General features: G+C 46.0%; 1 protein-coding gene across 1 annotated transcript in view; it reads right to left on the minus strand.

The window, feature by feature from the left end:
* Positions 1–17,751, minus strand: part of Cngb (Cyclic nucleotide-gated ion channel subunit B) — a 73,139-nt gene that overhangs the window by 39,155 nt on the left and 16,233 nt on the right. Inside the window, exons 2-4 of the mRNA XM_077686336.1 lie at positions 8,996–9,119; positions 7,601–7,690; positions 3,354–3,588 (exon numbers count right to left, since the gene is read on the minus strand). Coding sequence (XP_077542462.1) covers positions 3,354–3,588; positions 7,601–7,690; positions 8,996–9,119 — 449 coding nt within the window. The remainder of the gene's footprint in view (positions 1–3,353; positions 3,589–7,600; positions 7,691–8,995; positions 9,120–17,751) is intronic.

Raw genomic sequence — 17,751 nt, forward strand, 5'->3', positions numbered from 1 at the left:
GACTCCGTTTTCTAAATTGGTATTCACCGATTCGGTTGTGTTTTAAGAGGTATTACAAAAGGCGAAAAGAGCAACTTGTTCTGATAAATAGCGATTATAAAAGTTCCCAAACTTACTAAACTGACTAGTAAGTTCAAACTTAATAAACTAACTAATTTAAATCGGTATAAATGTGAATCACTAAGCTCCCATGCCGAATTGTTTCGGTGCCTGCGCTTGTGTCGCGCGGTGGTGTAGCTCCGAGCTAGCCCATCAGGATGGCTAGGTTCCGCTGTCTCACCCTTCGATAGACGCTCCTCTCCGCTTTCTTTCTCTCGACTCATGGCCGGGCTACGACGACGTCGTCCGACGCTCTAGCCCGGCCGTGGCCGACCCTGCTGCGTTCGGGACGCCGCCCCCGCGAATTCCAGGTAACGGCTGTCAGAATCTCTGGTTTCACTCTTTGTAGAGTCACGTGTGTGAATTCAAGTGGCGTCGCATAGACAATCATTGTGGGTGTCGTTTAAAGCTTTGCTTTCCAACCACCTTCACAGCGTGGATGGGAGCCATTTTTTTTCTTTTCTATCTTCTTTTAATTTTTAGCCCCGAGCCACGGATTTCTGCATTTTGATCAAACATAATGAAAACTATCGGCTGTGTAAAAAGTTTTTAAAACACACAGTGTTTAGGTACGCCGATTTCATCTGAAAATAATTTCTGAAAATTCATATTGCTAAAGCATCGGTGTCCTCCTGTGCACCCTGCCAAGTGCCCCCCCTCCCCCCCCGCTACGCTTTAAGAGACAATCCCGCTGTTCATCTTCACCACAATGCATTTAGTTGACCGTTACATGCAGTCAACACTGAAATTTTCGCGAATGAAGATGTCGAGCATACGATTTGACTCAAAAGTTCGGTCTGCGCTCTGGCATCACGTCCTGCATTGCGCAATGCCACAGCGCAGATCACTTTTATTATTCAAATTGTATGCACGTTGCTGTCATTCGCCGATCATGCTTGGTTGGCAGCGTAGATTGGTAACTCGAGTGCATTGCCGTGGAGGTGAACCACGGGATTGCTTTAGAGTGCGTGGGCTACGGGCCCAGGTAACAGGCCTGTCCGACAGGATCGGCACAATTCGCTACGAAACACTGCATACGGCAATGAAATGCTCTAAACAGGAATTCCCGACCAAGGACGGGACACCCCCAGGCAACGTTGGCTGTACGTAGGTCACCGCAACGGTGAACGCAACGGGGCCACCAGCACAGGGCAAAGTATCGGGATGGCTCGCATAGGAAGTATAGTCACGGGCGGCGTGAGAGCTGTCACGCAGCTTGAATTACTGCAACCTGAGGTTGTTTTAATTCCAAGAAAGTTTTTTTTTTTTTTTTGAAAGAGGCAAGCATAGTGCGCAGCGCAATCCGAAACTCAACTCGGTAGTGCCTCAGCCTGTAGCTTGGGGCCGGAGGATGCGTATCTGACCGGCCGCAATGGCCAGAGACGCCTCATGCGGTGGTTAGCTTTTAACTCTTTCGCTACCGCAGAAAATTGACCAATTTTGGGGGGTCCAAGAAAACATTTTTTTTTCTGCTAAAAATTTATTTAGGCGCTAATTGCAGGAGCACAAAATGCAGATTATTTAACGGCCTTTCCAATAACACCAGTTTTTTAAAGGTTTTCATATATCATAGTTGTGAAAAAAAATATCAAAATCAAAAGTTTTGTCAAGTTGTCGAAAAAAATGATAAAAAAGGAGTTGTGTATATCAAACCACCGGCAGTAGAAAAAAATTAGAAGATACATTTTGCAGGGAAACATTTCAAAAACACACCCTAAAAAAAATGTCGACTTGCGCGCAACAGTTTTTCAGATATAAAAAAAAAATGTTAGCACGCACGGTGCTCGTGTCATGCGGTGAAGCCCAATCTCTAATTCAAACTGTGCAATTTTGGGTGGTTCCTTGGAATAAATCTGGCGGTTTGACGTTATCAGAGGCACCAATTTGCCCCCACATAACGTAAAAACATCTTGTCAATGGCTGACTTTGCATTTACAGCGAGCACAATATTTGGGACAAGCACGCGATGCAGAAAAAAACATGCATGAAGTTGAAAACGGAACGCCGTGGCTGATGTTTGTTGTCGTTCACGGTCAGTTATCTCTCAAAACATAAAGCTGAGCTTTACTATCATCTTCTTACTCGCAATTGTAGCCTTGCTCGCAAAAATGAGGTACGATGAGCTAGAATCGTCCCCTGCGATCTTTGGCCGAGTAGCAGTCGCGCGCTAAAAAAGATCAGCACAACGAGCCTCCTCTATTGCAGCGCCACCTAACATTTTTCAAATGAAACAGTACAAAAACTTATCAGAGACTCCGTCCGAATAGACAGTTCAACTAAGCAGCAACATTAGACACCCGGATATACCCTCGCATGAAAACGAAACTGGAAGGCGAACAGCTGGCAGTGTAAGGCCGGTTTGAAGCGCTGTCCTCGGCGGATCAGATATCTGGCGACTGGGTGTGACCTTTTGACTTGCATCTGAAGTTCTTATCGCAGAAATCGGGTTAGGGTGGGGGGAAATGAGGAGCGGCGTGCTTTGTTCGAGGATCAGTCGCGGACGCTTCAGGCGCCATGGCAGTTAGCCTTGAAGTTGGGTAACTGCGTAGTTGCGCTAAATATGAATTTCGCGATGCAGAAACGAAACCAAAACTGTTGTAAACTGTTTGGGAATGGTCCTGGGGTAAGTAGAACTACCAGAGTACTTAGGACAACTTGCGCAAAGGCAATAAAACTGCCTAAAATCATAAAGTAGCTTTGCAACCAGGCACTGCTTGACATTTCAGCCGATTTCTGGGATTATTACTGTCAGAGCGGGAACCTGACGATTGAAAATCGTTTGCTAGTTCCCCATTCACGCCCTGATAGCAAAAAACAAGCGCTGGTGCAGAGTAATTACGAGTTGCACGCATTCTTCGTTGGTAGCCTTGAGGCGCGATGACCACGCCCCTTTTCCACAACCAGGTGATTCAAAAGCGTGTCAAAAATCACGTTTCCGTTGCAAAAATGAAAACAAAACTGATTTTGAAAGGCCATTTTCTGATCTAACTCCGAACAGCTTTACTTGTTCGAGAAACGCCTGGAACGCTATGAAAAGGCGCTCCCAAAAGTATCGATCAAATTGATCGATTTTGATAGGCGCGGTAGCGAAAGAGTTAAATGTTGTTTCGGCCTTTGCGAATTCATGTCTGGGTTTTTGTTTTTGCTATTTGTGCCATTTCCAGACGGGTGGGTTGGCGAAGGCGGCGCCCCTCAATCCACATGCACACGCACGCGCCAGCGCCGCCGGAGGCCGCGATGCGGAGAGCCCTCACATGACTGCCGTGTGGAAGGGCGTCAGGTCGGCTCCGATGCGCGTCTGCAATCGGCCATCGGCGGCGGCCCGGCGGGGCGACGCTGGCGCCACGGCAGACGACGACGAAGGGGACGGCGTGCTCGACCTGGTCGAGGGCTTGTCCGGCGATCCAGCCGCCACGGCTGCTGCTGGCGAAGGCCGGACCCACTGGCCGCCGGCCCCGACGCAGCAGCAGCGCTCGTCTCGCCTGCGAGCTGCAGCGGCACACCGCGTGTACACGAACTCGGCCGCTTGCGGCAAGCAGGGCAGCTAAGCCGGGGCTCTCGCGGAAGAAAGACCTCAGCACTCACAGGAACGACGGTCTATAAAAAAAATTGATTAGCAGCTGTCTGGCTAGAAGAAACTGTACAGTTTTGCTATTGCTGTAAGAGCTATAAGCTGAGGATTATCGCCGATAAGTGCTGACGTACCTGGATCGAAATGACGCACCTTTCATGATTGATCCCTACAACGTCGGCTTACACTCGAAAAAATTCCTGTAAGCATAATCCGCCACAACACTTCAGAATGACCTATCACTGGCGGATTTAGCGAATACCTTGGCCTAGCATACGATTAGACTAATCAAAATTGGAGCCGACACTCAAACACAGCGCGCAATTCAAACCACCCCGCTCGTACAGCACAACACCCTTTCGCAGACTCCATCATTTAGTCTATCGTGTGCTGGGCGTCAACTTTCGCATTTCTGAGGATTTCGCCTTTGGTCGCAGCGATCGGTCATTGCGGAGTGTAGTGGTGAAACGGCCCATCTGGAGCTTCTGTCCATTTCGTGCTTTATGTCCTCACTTTGGGCTCGACAGCTCGTGAGTGAGCGCATGCACCTAACACGTTATTTTTGCAATAGTAAAAAAAAATGCTTATTTTATAAAAAAAAAAAACATTTATTCGACCGACTGAGAAAGGCCCTAGACGCCTGTTTGGCGAACCAACCAGAAAATCAATTAATCACCCGGAAAGCGCTGTTGTGGAGTTAAATGGTGCGAATTAGTTACAGCGCGAATGGTCATTGGCGCAAAACGTAAAATGAAACAATCATGACGTAGGAAGATGCTGTGGGGAAATACTTCACACAATGTATTTTTTTCTGTCTGAACAGTGTGCCCCGCGCCCATCACAAAATTTGGGTCCCCATTCACACTTTTTAAAACCAAAGCGGTGTTTCGACAGCTGTTTGCAAGCTCGAATGAATACAGAACCTGTAAAAAGGTGGCTGCTCACCGTTCAGCTCAAACGCAAACATCGCCAATGTTGAAATCACTTCCTCAAACTCAATCTGAGAAGCACTGAATTTTTAGCAACAGTACTATCAGTAGCAAAGCCAGTGGGGAAAAATCTGCTCGTCTACGAGATAAAAATAAAACGGTGCGCATCAGCTTGGTTGCAATTAAAACGATATTAAAGTAAATACACGTAGAAGAAAGAAAGTGGGAAAAAGCAAAACAAAAGGAGCCCTTTCCTTTATGGGACGAAAGTGTTGAAACAAGAAAATGTAATTCCTCAGCAGGTAGCGATTAAAACACACTCAAACATGCAACATTTCGCAGATACATACATATGCGCTAAAATGAAGTTGGAACAAGGGTTCAGGAATAATAGCAACTTTTCCATGAAGTGGCTGTATGGCAAGGATTCGAAACCTCGAGGCGCTTCTTCAATCAGGACGAACACAGCAACGGCGAGACACGTAAGGCGCATACAGGCGTAGACGAAGGAGACACGTCAGACTTAAACAGGCGCCAGACGTCCATTTAGCGCCCTTTTTTTCCACTGAAACAATGAACCACCTAGCTCAACAAGTTTTTTTAAGCAGGATAAAGTCGCTCATGTCTATGAACCTATGTCTCAATTGCTTTTTATGACACCTGTACAGTTGCTGCTGTTAAACATGCTTGACTTAGTGGTGACGTCGTCGTTATATTTACCCATATACCACTAATAATGTGGCTACAAAATCACCCAGATACTACTGTCTAGAGCCCCTATAACCGCATATATGCTGAAACATATTGGTCAAGAAAAATACCCATGCAGAAAATAATCAGACAGGCATGTACAATACATTTACGAGAAATAAAACGGGAATAAGGCTATTCCCGTTTGAACTATTTAAGAATACACTGACAACCTGCCGCCAAGGTGCTTCAAACGCTTACCCAAAAGAGGTCGCCTGCTTGCTCGCCGAGTCACGCAGACTGCGAACGGCTCGCGTTCGCTTTCATCATCGGCGATGTTACCGTCCATTTAATGAAATAGGCGGCCAGTATGCGGGCGCGCAAAGGCGAGCGACGGGAAGTCAGTTTCGTGTTTCCAGGAACGTCCCACCTAGTGAGGCCTCCGCAGCGCGACCGAATCCTTCACAGGAAGACGGAAATTCTCAACTTTAAAGGAAATCTACTTTTTTTCGTCGTTTGAATATCCAATGCATGCGTTGACTATTATTGGTTATATTCGAAATTCCACAGGGGTTGCCTCTTCAAGTCATTTAACAAAGACAGCGTTAACGAACTCAGAGCGTTTACTTCGTAATTTCAGTCGAATGCACGCTTAATATGGCACTGCAGAAGTCATTTTTTTCGAACCTCACCACTTGCTTAACTGAAAGGCTTGCAACGACAAGTTTTCCGATCACAATTTGTGGGCTACCGAAACGCCGACCACACTAGGAAATGCAAGAATGCACTGTATGCATCCTTGCTAGCTTGTATGGCAGTTATGAGGAGACCGACAATACATTGACTCACGCCACAGATTTTCTTGTCCAAAAGGCCAGCTAAACGCAAATGAGCCCTTCCAAAAGAGTGCGAGGTGGATAGAACACAAACGCAGCCAGAGCTCGAGACGGCGTCACCAAGGGTGCACGAAGTTGGACTCTCAGTATCACCGATGTGCGCTGGACAGAGCTATCCAGATACAACTTGCTCAACGGCTCCAGCAGGCACAGCGTCCTTCTACAGCAACCACGGACGACGGCAGTGGGCGAAGCGCGCGAGCCACGGCCACGAAGCGTCTGCCGCGAGCACGTCGGGTGCGGGATGCAGCCGTGAGCAGCAGCTCCTGCCCGCATACCTGCTGCAGCTGGGGCGTTGCCTAGCGCACTGTCGGGACCCGGGAGTGGCCGCACGACGGACCTTCGCCGCAGTGCCCGCGCGACGTGCAAAATTGACAAGGCCCGGCGCGAAATGAAACGTCGCGCATGAGTGATGCATGAGCTGACGAGAACCGACTCATGACGACATGCGCCAGGTACACCGGCACACGAGTCTACGCTTATATATATATATATATATATATATATATATATATATATATATATATATATATATATATATATATATATATATATATATATATATATATATATATATATATATATATATATATATATATATATATATATATATATATATATATATATATATATATATATATACTTGTGTGTGTGTGGTTAGAAGTGAGGGGCTTGTTGAGAAAATACAGAAAGGAAGGCCCGCAGTCTACAACGCCAAGGGAAGCATAGGGGAATGGTTAGGCTTCTTTTATTTACTACGGTTAGTGAAGCTAACATTTTTAAATTTGCGTAAGAACGCAAGAAAGGAAGAAAAACACGCGCCCAGAGTGGGGACCGAACCAACGCCTCGTTTCCCCTTAAATCGGTAGGCGTGGGTTCGGTCCCCACTCTTGACGCGTGTTTTTCTTCCTTTCTTGCGTTCTTACGTAAATTTAAAAATGTCAGCTTCACTGCCCGTAGTAAATAAAAGAAGCCTAACCATTCCCCTGTGCTTAAAAGTAAACCATTTACTCCACCGGAATACGGAAATAAGGTGTAAGCACTGCAGAAAATTTTACACAAACCGGTTGTATCCTAAATAAAAACGGCCGACGGTCGCGCTTTATTGCTTTGATAAAAAGACACTTCCCGACAGCAAGTTCGTGGTACCACGCAACTCTTCGACACGAGTCAGCCCCACTGGAGCAGTTAAGCGAGAATAGCGTTGCGCACCCCAGGTCACACGGATATCAAACGAAACATTTAAGCATGCCCAGTGGTTCCCCCGTCGGCATGCCTCTCTCCTTGGTCTCCCTGGAGATTAATTATGCACGTCTCCCTTCAATAATCGTCTCAAAATACCGTGGTATCCTTGCAGCAGCATGTGAATTATGGCACTAGAATTGGCCGTATATTGGTTTCCACTTTCCTCTTACCGTTCGTGGAAGCGTTGTCGTCTATCTGGCCAACAGACCGCTTTTCTTCCGAGACGGCATTCCTCACAGCTGTTGTAAGCTTGCAGTGTTCTGCACACAGACGAGCGGGGAAATGGAAGCGAACACTTTACCACAGGTCAAGTTTCAGTAGTTTTTTCTCCCACGAAATGCTTCAGCCAACGCGCGATATGCGTGTTTCTTTAACTTTTAATAATGGTTTACGTGCAATCCCCAAGTCCAAAATTACGGTAAGTAAATTAGGATGAGTGAACATCTTTATATAGGATGAGTGAACTCCTGAAATAAATATTACACATTCATTTCAGTCACGGCAAGGTCGGCGCTTCAGGACTTCTGAATTCACTGAAACGAGAATGGAGCATAGAGAGCCGCTAAAAACTACTTCTTGAAAATGAAACAAGGTTGTGTTCGTCTTTATGGTTTCTTTAGGCTCCATACGCAACTCGACATAATCGAGCCCCATTCGTGGCATTATGTAACCCGTGCTTCCGTAACACGACGGATATTCGACGGGGGAAAACGCACAGAAGCCACTTTGCTGGTTGTCTACTATATGTGAAGCACACTCACGACATCACCCACGAGAACTATGCGGTGTAGTTACTGGCTGCTTTGCCGTGGGCCACGTCACCGGGAAATCCAGCACCGCCCCTCACGCAAGCGCAATCGTCGGCGGCTACGCCGTGGGCTGTGGCCACAATTTTTGTTTTGCTCAATATTACGGTGATGGGGCGGAGTTAACCGGATCTAGGAAGTTTAAACCACCCGACCGTAGTTTACCGCTAGAGCCTGGAGCGCCAGCCAGAGTCTTTTTCTTTGGGTTTTTGTTGCGTTTGGCGCCGCTCGCTACAGCATGAGGTCTTATTTTTATCGTTTGTTTTTGTTGTTTTCATCTAGCCTATTTTACGATGCGGTTTTCTCCACCCGGTTTTTTATTTATTTTTGTAAAAACCAACCCGACGTAGAATTTTAACGAAAAAAGTGCTGTAATGTTCCTTCAGGCACTTATGTCAAGTTCTGCCTAAATATGGCCAAGGTTTCCTTTGCGCTAAGTATTGTTGACATGTACGAACCTTTCCTCCGGTGCTAATAGTTTAGAAAGGTCCTGCCTGTATCTACTTCATGTTAACCCTGGTTCTCATGGCAAAAATGCCTTTGCAACGGGCGCTGAAAACAGTTTCAAATAAAAGGGGCGAAGCCAAAAAGGCGGCGCCAAAACAGCGACGCAATAACCCGCCTGGGTTCGCTAAGACGTGCTTCGCATGTCGCTAAAAGCAATTGTATACAATTTTTTCACTGCGCACCGAGAACAGGACGCACTCGGTAAAATTACGCGTATAGGGGAAGTGAGTTGTGGCCAATTTGTTACCTCACCTCGCAATATTTCTCTTCGGAATGCCGGGTTCTGGAAGCCCGTTGTGGGGCTGCAACTCGGGCTGTGGCATAGGGTTCCGTGCTGGACTCCTTCCTGAACCAAAGGCTCTAGGGACATTCGAACCTGCGTATAAATAAAAGCAAATATATGAAGATGGGGTCATGTTACATAAAGAGCAACAAGAACACCAATAAGGGCATAGGGAAAATAGTTTGTCTCTTTTGAATGCCCTTCTCCCTTCGCGTGGGCCTGACCCTCCTGGAGGCTTAACCCGCTTCGGAGAATGCGCCTGGGCGTTGCAATGACGCCTGCTGTCCGAGGGACATGGACTTCTATAGCCATGCAGTCTCCTCTTGGATCGGCCCCTACTGCCCTGCTCCCGGTGCGGCGACGACACTGGTACACCTCCTAGGGCGTGTCTAGGGCTCCAACCATCCCGAGCCCGACATATGGGGTCCACAGTACATCGCCCAGGCCCGCCTACCGATACTATTCGCCAGTGGACGCATGGTCATCTATACAGGAAACTTCTCGAGTTTTTTTCCCGAAACTGGAGTTTATAGTTTTCTGTAGTACGTGAGGCCACCCGCACCATGTCGCTTTTTCCTCTCATTTCCATTTCGTATATGTTTCAACTGTTCTGTACATAGCGCCCTTACGTTTTTTATGCCCCGTACCAAAATAGGAAAATAGAAACTTAGGGAACATAGTAATAAAAGGAAGTCTATTTTCTTGCTTTTTTATATCTACTATATTTTTGAAATTCCTGTTTTCCCGCAAGAAAAGAAAAGAGTCGAACCATCCAGCCGGCACAGCTCCAGCAGGCTCCAGCAACTCCGCCATGCATGCCCTCATCGACGTATCTTGGCTATTGGCTTTCCTTTGTATGTTCATTGAACTAGTCTCCCTCACGTCCAGTTATCTCTCTCTCTCTCTCTCTCTCTCTCTCTCTCTCTCTCTCTCTCTCTCTCTCTCTCTCTCTCTCTCTCTCTCTCTCTCTCTCTCTCTCTCTCTCTCTCTCTCTCTCTCTCTCTCTCACACACACACACACACACACACACACACACACACACACACATACACATACACACACACACACGGACATGCACGCACACTCACACACACACTGACATGCACGCGCACTCACACACACCACATTTTTTTGTTTTATTTTTGTTCTAACGGGCACGCCACACGCCACTGTTTTCATCACGGGATGCTGGGACCAAATTCACAAAACTGTTAGCTCGTAAAAGAGCTTTATGATTTGTTGCCTCCCTGTCTGGCGCTAAGCGGGTCAATCGCGCCATGAAAGCGTGACCCTTTCGAAATGTGGGATGGAAAACGTGACCCTTTTTAACGTGCAAAGAAGTTTGTCAGCCTGGCCCTTAAACCATAAAGCGAGATCATTTTTTGAGCCTAATTTTGTTAATTTATGATGTAATTGCAGATGACATGGCATGCTTCTGAGCGTTTCCTAACTCTGCTTCGAGTGTGCCAACCTCCACTTATTGTTGAATGGTAAATCTTCGTGATCATATTTGTACTTTTGGATATATGTACATATTCGGGCGGTGACAACACGCCCCACAGTTTCAGCTTGGAACCCCACCAACTCTAGTCGTCAAGAGAACGATTTTCCCGCCCTACCGAATACGGTGTTTAGTCTTCCAGGCTCGTTTTCAGATGTGGCGCTGCGAATCTCGCAACGTTGAAATGGTTATACAGTAAAACCTGGTTAGTACGCACCAGTTTAAAAGGCAGTTACGCCCCCTTGCCAGCACCCATTTCTAGTTTTGTTGCGGTTGGTTAAACCCTGTGCGAACACTACTTTTGCGTACCCCCCTCCTCCGCAACTCCCCCCCCCCCCCCCCTATTTCAAACAAGTAGCGTCTAATTATAGGCTACGCATATTTAGGCCACCCGTACTCAGGGGCTCAGCGAACAGCACATAGAAAGGCGACAACGCACTAAACTGATGGCGCCTACATCCTCAATTTAGATAGCGTCATGCAGGACTGCTTTGAACGGCGAGACCGTCGCCCCCTGCCTTGAAACACATCGATCACTCGCATTCATCCACGTCAGAACCTTATTAGGTCTATGCAAGAATTTATGGATTCCAGCTTGCGGCGAAAGAACATTGTACACATGCGTTCTTCTATCCGGGGCATAGAACAACCCTAAAGACGTTTAGTAGCTCTAATAAACTAACGGATCTAAAATTTTGCCTACACACTTTAAATACTACAGGGGTCATGCAGCGGAACTGATAAAAGGCTTTCCGTTTTCGCTCGTGCTAGGAAGCACTGTGAAAGTTACAGCACAGCGACAGCACTTTGTGATTTTCTCATCGATTTCTTTCTTATTATCTGCTTCGTGTTTATTGTGACGTCCTTTAAAAGGGCCATCGAGTGTGGTTATTGCTGAAACTGAAATACAGTAGGCTAGTATAGGGGATGTGGCACTGTGACGTCATACCGGACTTCGAAGAACGCGGGAAATAAAAAAAAATCTTTTGAGCAAGTGTTTAAGTTTCTGATGCACATTTGGCTTAGATACCCCATAGCAACTTAATATATAATTGGACGCGTTTATTTACCATGTTCTAAAAGCGTTCTGGATGTTCCATACAACCATTTCAAAACGGAGCGGACAGCAGTGACCGCATCTTCATCTACTCGACTAGAACAGTAAGGTGTTATGACTTGATATTTTTTCTGCATTTGATTTCGGTCATCTTATTTTAGTTTCTTTTTTAACCTGCTGAGCCTTTTCTTTATTATATTCTCCCATGCCACTTGTTGAGGCAGAAGGGTAAAAACGGCTATTTTGTTACATTTTATTTTTTTTCTGCTGTTTACCCTTTCCCCGTTACCCCTCTTCTCTTAAGGTTACACTAGAGTGAGTTATAATAATTGTTCAAATACTTTACCACCTCAACACTAGGGTGTTTAGACCACCATCTGATCTTTTGTCGGCCGATTTGCATGCGTTTTTTTTTTTTTTGTGCGTTCGAAAGTTCCGCTTCCCTCTCGCCGATTTGGGAGACGTCGACTGTGATGGCACACCACCGTGTACACAGGACAGAATCTAGCGGGATGCGAGCGCTTTTAACAGATATGGACTGCGAAACAACAAACAAAGAGATGGTCGTAATCATTACTGGTGAAAGAAAGTCGGAACTGTGAAGACTGAGATAGCCGCAAACAACAACGCAAAACCACTGTAACGTCATCGCGGTAGTTCGAGAGGCGGCCGCAACAGGGTGACTTGTGTTGTGTATTCTTCTGAGTTCTACAAATAAAGGAACCACCAGTGTTCCTAAAAAGAGGGAAATGATTACGTGGGTTAAACTGCACAATGCAACCGCAAACAAGAATACAAGTTGTTTTTAGTGTCGCTGAAACTTCTATCTTCCGCAATCTGGCTTCACCACAAGCGTTGTCATGTTGCGGCTGAAACATGTTTAAGGAGAAAGCGCTGCCGAGAAGCCTGTGAAGTAAACAAAATATGTCCAAGAAACTCGGCTCAGATAATAGTGCCCTTCACTAAAGGCCCATTTTATGCGATAACAAAATTTTCTAAATCTCTTCAACTACCTCTATCTTTTAGCATGTATGTATGTCTCGAAACTAAAAACACAATGAAAGTGTTCAATAAAGCCTACATACCTATGCATCACGCGGAAACAAAGTTCAAGCAACGCAAAATGTGGGAAACCAAATTCTGCTGTGGTTCATAATGGAGAAGGAGCAGCCAGAGGTGAGCGTAAGTTTAACTGTGGCTGCCCAAAGCCACATATACATCCCCAATATGGGCGCTAATCTGCAAAGGTTTGCCACTTGAACCAACCCCCCCCCCCCCCCCCCCCCCCCCCAAAAAAAAAAAAAGTTGCACTTTCAACCGTTTTTGTGCAGTTCTACTGTACTAGGCAAGGACAGATATCTTCTACACAAAGTGAAGGTTTTAGTAACTGCTTGCAAACGAACTAGGTAGCACAACAGCAACCTTATTCAGAGAAAAGTACGAGCCTTATTTTGGAAGCATCGTTAATAGTAACAAAGATAGCTCTATGAGACGAAGCTGATAATAATTCACATAAACCCGCAGGCCCCCAGGCGTCGCACTCTGAGACGCGTAATTGCGTTCTGGGCCGCCGTATGCGTGGCGACAACACTGAAACCAACATAACTGAAACACATTCCATAAACGCTGAATTTAACCACTATATCTAATGAACCTACGCTTCAGACATACACACATCACTACGTAAACCGCCATAGACGAAAGGTAATCACGTTATATTTTGCTTTGTCAGGAAAAGCTCCCAATATCCCATGCAGCATGATTTGCAGGAGTGAATAGCGGGCTACGACACAGTGCCTCGAAGCACTCTACGAATGAAATAATAACGTAAAGGGTTTATTGCAAAAAAAAAAAAATGCCTTGGTAGATTGGTTTACATCTCTGTCTCCTCTGTGCCTCTCTTGAAGCTCCCACCATGCCAATGTGAAAGCAAGGTGTTTCTATAGGGTGATTCACATAACTTGACCTATTATTAAAATAAGAAATATATAATTTTATAATAAATAAGTAAACAACAAATCCAATAACAAATATAACAAATAAGTAAATAATAGTAATCCGGAGAGGTGTGAACTGTCTCACCCTGCTTTTAGATTTTCTTCGGTCAAAAAAATTAGTTAAGATAAAATAATTATCCGTTTACGAGTAGAGCCGTTACTGAATACAGCAGAAAATGTCCAATCATGATCTTCAAATTCATATACTGGAGGTTTAACGCACCGAAGCTACATCTTCGTTACGAGGCGCGCCGTAGTGGAGGTCTCCGGACTAATTTTTAACGCGTGAGGATCCCAATTAGGAGGTCACCGAGCGTCAAAAGAAACACCGAATGCAGTAGCTTCCGTGTCGCCGTCATGTGTGTAGAAAATTTTTACATGCTTTAAATAACCCGCACCCCTTCCAAACGACGGCTGGTGGAGAGCATCGTTGAAGCCTCGTGCGGCTCAGCACACTATCCAATTTTGCTTTGCGCCTGCCTTCTTCGGCTCCTCATTCAAAGCGCCACATATACTCTCCTGTTTGAGGAATTCTCGCAGGTACCTCGGTAATTGGCCTATTTTTAGTCGCCCTTCCACAAGGTTCACTCGTTATGACAATCAATATTTTATTTTACCTTATTCGCTAATTATTACCGATATAAATATTGTATGATATGTTTACACCACTGTTAATGACGTTTAATTACATCAAAACAGACAGCTGGGCGAGTGGGCTTGCTCTCATCTTGAAAAGGTTAAAAAATACGGAGGTAGATTGAAAAAAGAAACAAACAGAGCGCCTTTCGGGACAAACACCAGAGAAACAAAGAAGGCGTTCTATTCGTTTCTGCATAACCCTACGTCCGTGTTATTGCGCCTTTACAGATGGTTTTATAATAACTTTCACAGCAAAAACGTCGTATTTTCTCACTGTAATTTTTGTTCCAAGTTACGTGAAACACTCAGTATACTGCAAACTCGTTTGTATCTCTGAGCATGTAGTGGCCAGATTAGTGGAGCAGACAGAAAAATATTTCGGGGGCAAAACAAGAGAGAGAGAGAGAGAGAGAGAGAGAGAGAGAGAGAGAGAGAGAGAGAGAGAGAGAGAGAGAGAGAGAGAGAGAGAGAGAGAGAGAGAGAGAGAGAGAGAGAGAGAGAGAGAGAGGGGGGGGGCTGCGCCAGAAGCCTAAACAATATATTAGTCATTTTTCTGCATGGATAAATTTCGGGGAGTGTTCTGACACCGCACCCCCCCTCCACCCCTCCGACTACGCCCCTGGTGGAGATGTAATCTCGCGAGGGAAGAAAATACGGGATAACTACGCTTTTAAAGAAATTTATAAAAAGAGATGTGTATTCATAACCCCACCAACACACATCAGGTCGTCACTAACGTGAAGAGTAGCGGATTATACGCGTGTCAGTGTTCCCCCTGGGGGAGGGATGATAATTCTGCTCCAATCACACTGTCATTATTCCACATCCCCCGCTTTCTCCTCGCACAAGAAGCTAAGCGGTGATCTTGCTCCCCCACCCCCTTATAGCTTGACATGCTGGGTCACCCACCGTCGTCCGGCGCCCTTTGGACCCACTTCTTGTTCCCCTCTTCGCCTTAGCGAGCAATGACGAGAAATGGGGCCCCGTTACGTACATATGTATACAAACTAACTTTTACTTAGAGCTAGGCATTCTAAGATAAATGGTTTCAATCGTTCCCATGGGGTTCACGCTGCGATGCCCACTGCTAAGAAGCATCGCAACGGGTCAACTTACTGTTTGCGCTCTTCGACGTTGATGTGGACAACACTCCTCACCGTCGAATTTCACTCCGTCAAATCCGAATTGGGATGCAAGAGTCTGCACTTAAGAGCGAAGCTACGAAAGTTTTTCCGTACCAAGAGTCGATTCTTCGCGCTCTTCTGTCAGTCAGGGCTCATTAACTTGGCGGCCGCCAACGACGCGATGGGACCTCCGGCGCTGTCTGTGTCTCAGGGGCGCCGCTTGGGACAGAGGTCTTGCCGGGACCTGGCAGGTTTATTTTTGCTTGAATCTTTTGTCCTCGGTGTGTCGCTAAGATTGGAACGTGGCAGGCTTTTTATTGATCGGCCGCCACTGTGTTCGCCAAGTGTTGCTAAGCACCACTTCCACTTGACGTGTCCGATGTGTCGCACCGAAAGACACAAGAAGGTAGCGCAGATCTCCGCGTGGCCAGTAGTCAGCATGCGATGCATAGACGTCTTTATGGGTGCCGGTAAGCACCGCCGCGGAATAATTTCAGTTCAGAGTTCTACCGCACCTTCGCATCTTCGGTTTCATAATTCACCACCGTCAGCCTATAGCGACATGGCGACACTGCGCATTTGTGCAAGTTATCAGGATTGCCGAAACATTTCCGATTGGTAATTTTCATGTTCAGTCCTTTCCCAAGCGGTTGCACAGCCTGATTTAAGAACTTACAATCAGGGACACTTGATATTTCCATGCGCCAGAAATGCGGCAGGTCCATACAACGGCACAGATCGGCTACGGGCTTGCTCCCAAAATTGCAGTCTTGAAATTTTCTACCCATAGGTCCACCAATCTATAAAGCGTATCCAACCACATCTCATCACGTCTTCAGCATTATGTTATTCTATGTAAATGGCGACAGTCAGCTCTAAGCCCGAACCGGCAGCCTCATCACTGAGTGCGCGCGTTTATCGCACTCCAAGCAAGTGAATTATGCATGCTCCCGTCTATCGTGTCCCCTGCGCACACCAGGTGAAGAGGCGACGTTTTCGAGGTGAGATATCAAGTGCTTGTCAGCGCCTCTCTCCATGAAATTCGATGAACGTGAGCGTCGGCGCCTTTCCCGAAGTAACAAAAGCCACGATTATCAGAAGCTAAACCAGCATCGCCCAGAAAATAAAAAGCCACCCTTCCAAACGTCAGCGAAACAATCGACGAGAAAGTCAACCAGGCATGAGGTGGCAATTTTTTCAGGAGTAAAATAGCTTCTAAAAGAGCAAAAAAAATTAGACATTCACCACAATTTTTATTTTTGCCTGGCCTTGTGTTAAGCGATACCACGGCTTTCTCTATAAACTGCACAGCTGCCTGCGCAGACCATCGCCATGTCAATCTAGGCCCTGGACGATAGTTGTCACTAACTGATCTCAACCCACGTGTGCCCGCTTGGGCCCACTTCGGTTTCGTGGGTAGCCTCCAGGTCGAAACTACGGCGCTCGCAGCGGCTTCTGTCGAGCGCAGGGTTACAGAAGACTATATACAAGATTGATGGGCGTACACTTGTTCCTACGCGACCTTGACAGGAATATAATGCATTTAATTGTGCAGCGATGGCGACCGTGGCCGTTATATTCAGAAACGCTTTGCGGTTTCCGCTGTCCTTTCAAGTGTGAAGCAGCCTCTACACCACCGATTGAGGATGAATGTGTGTGGTTATTTTGGTCATATATAACACAATTCTTAAGGGCCCTCACAATTAGGTGTTCAAGATATTATGAGGGTTGAACACACGCAGGAAGACACCACTTTTCGTCAGATAATGTATTGATGATAGCACTTGTATGATGAATTTTCAGCTTCAAATTATTTTTTCCCAAAATAAGTGAAGTGTTCTCTTGCTTCTTGGTTGGCTGGCGTCATGTTTGAAGTCACATTTTCTGACAATCGTTGTCCTGCTTGGCGCTATACAAAGAGCGGTCCATCTGAGCCGTTTTTACGAGCATGACACGAGCAAAACATCCTCACGTAAAAGAAAGAAGGAAGGGTGGAAGGAAGGAAAATAAATTGCAGCTTGTACTTAATTCACAGAAATTAACTGGCCGTAAAAAACTAACACAAACGATGTGAGAGGTGGAACAGTCACAATAAACGGTAGATAAAATACCGCTCTACACCCAGCGCATCGCAGCGAATGCTGCAAGCCTTTAGCGGGCTGTACACTTTGCCTTTTTTTTAAAGTTGAAATTCCACACAGGTACACGGGAGTCCCTTCTCATTCATTCATTCATTCATTCATTCATTCATTCATTCATTCATTCATTCATTCATTCATTCATTCATTCATTCATTCAGAGCTTTATTCACTTTTGCTTTACATAGATTTTTCCTCTGGTCTGCGTTAGCACCGAATGCTTGTTTGCTTCCCAGGCAGTTGGTGTAAACATACACAAAAGAGAATA

The sequence above is a fragment of the Haemaphysalis longicornis genome, unplaced genomic scaffold (assembly GCF_048455015.1).
Source record: "Haemaphysalis longicornis isolate Haplotype H1 unplaced genomic scaffold, Haemaphysalis longicornis Haplotype H1 scaffold_1, whole genome shotgun sequence".
NCBI lineage: Eukaryota > Metazoa > Arthropoda > Arachnida > Ixodida > Ixodidae > Haemaphysalis > Haemaphysalis longicornis.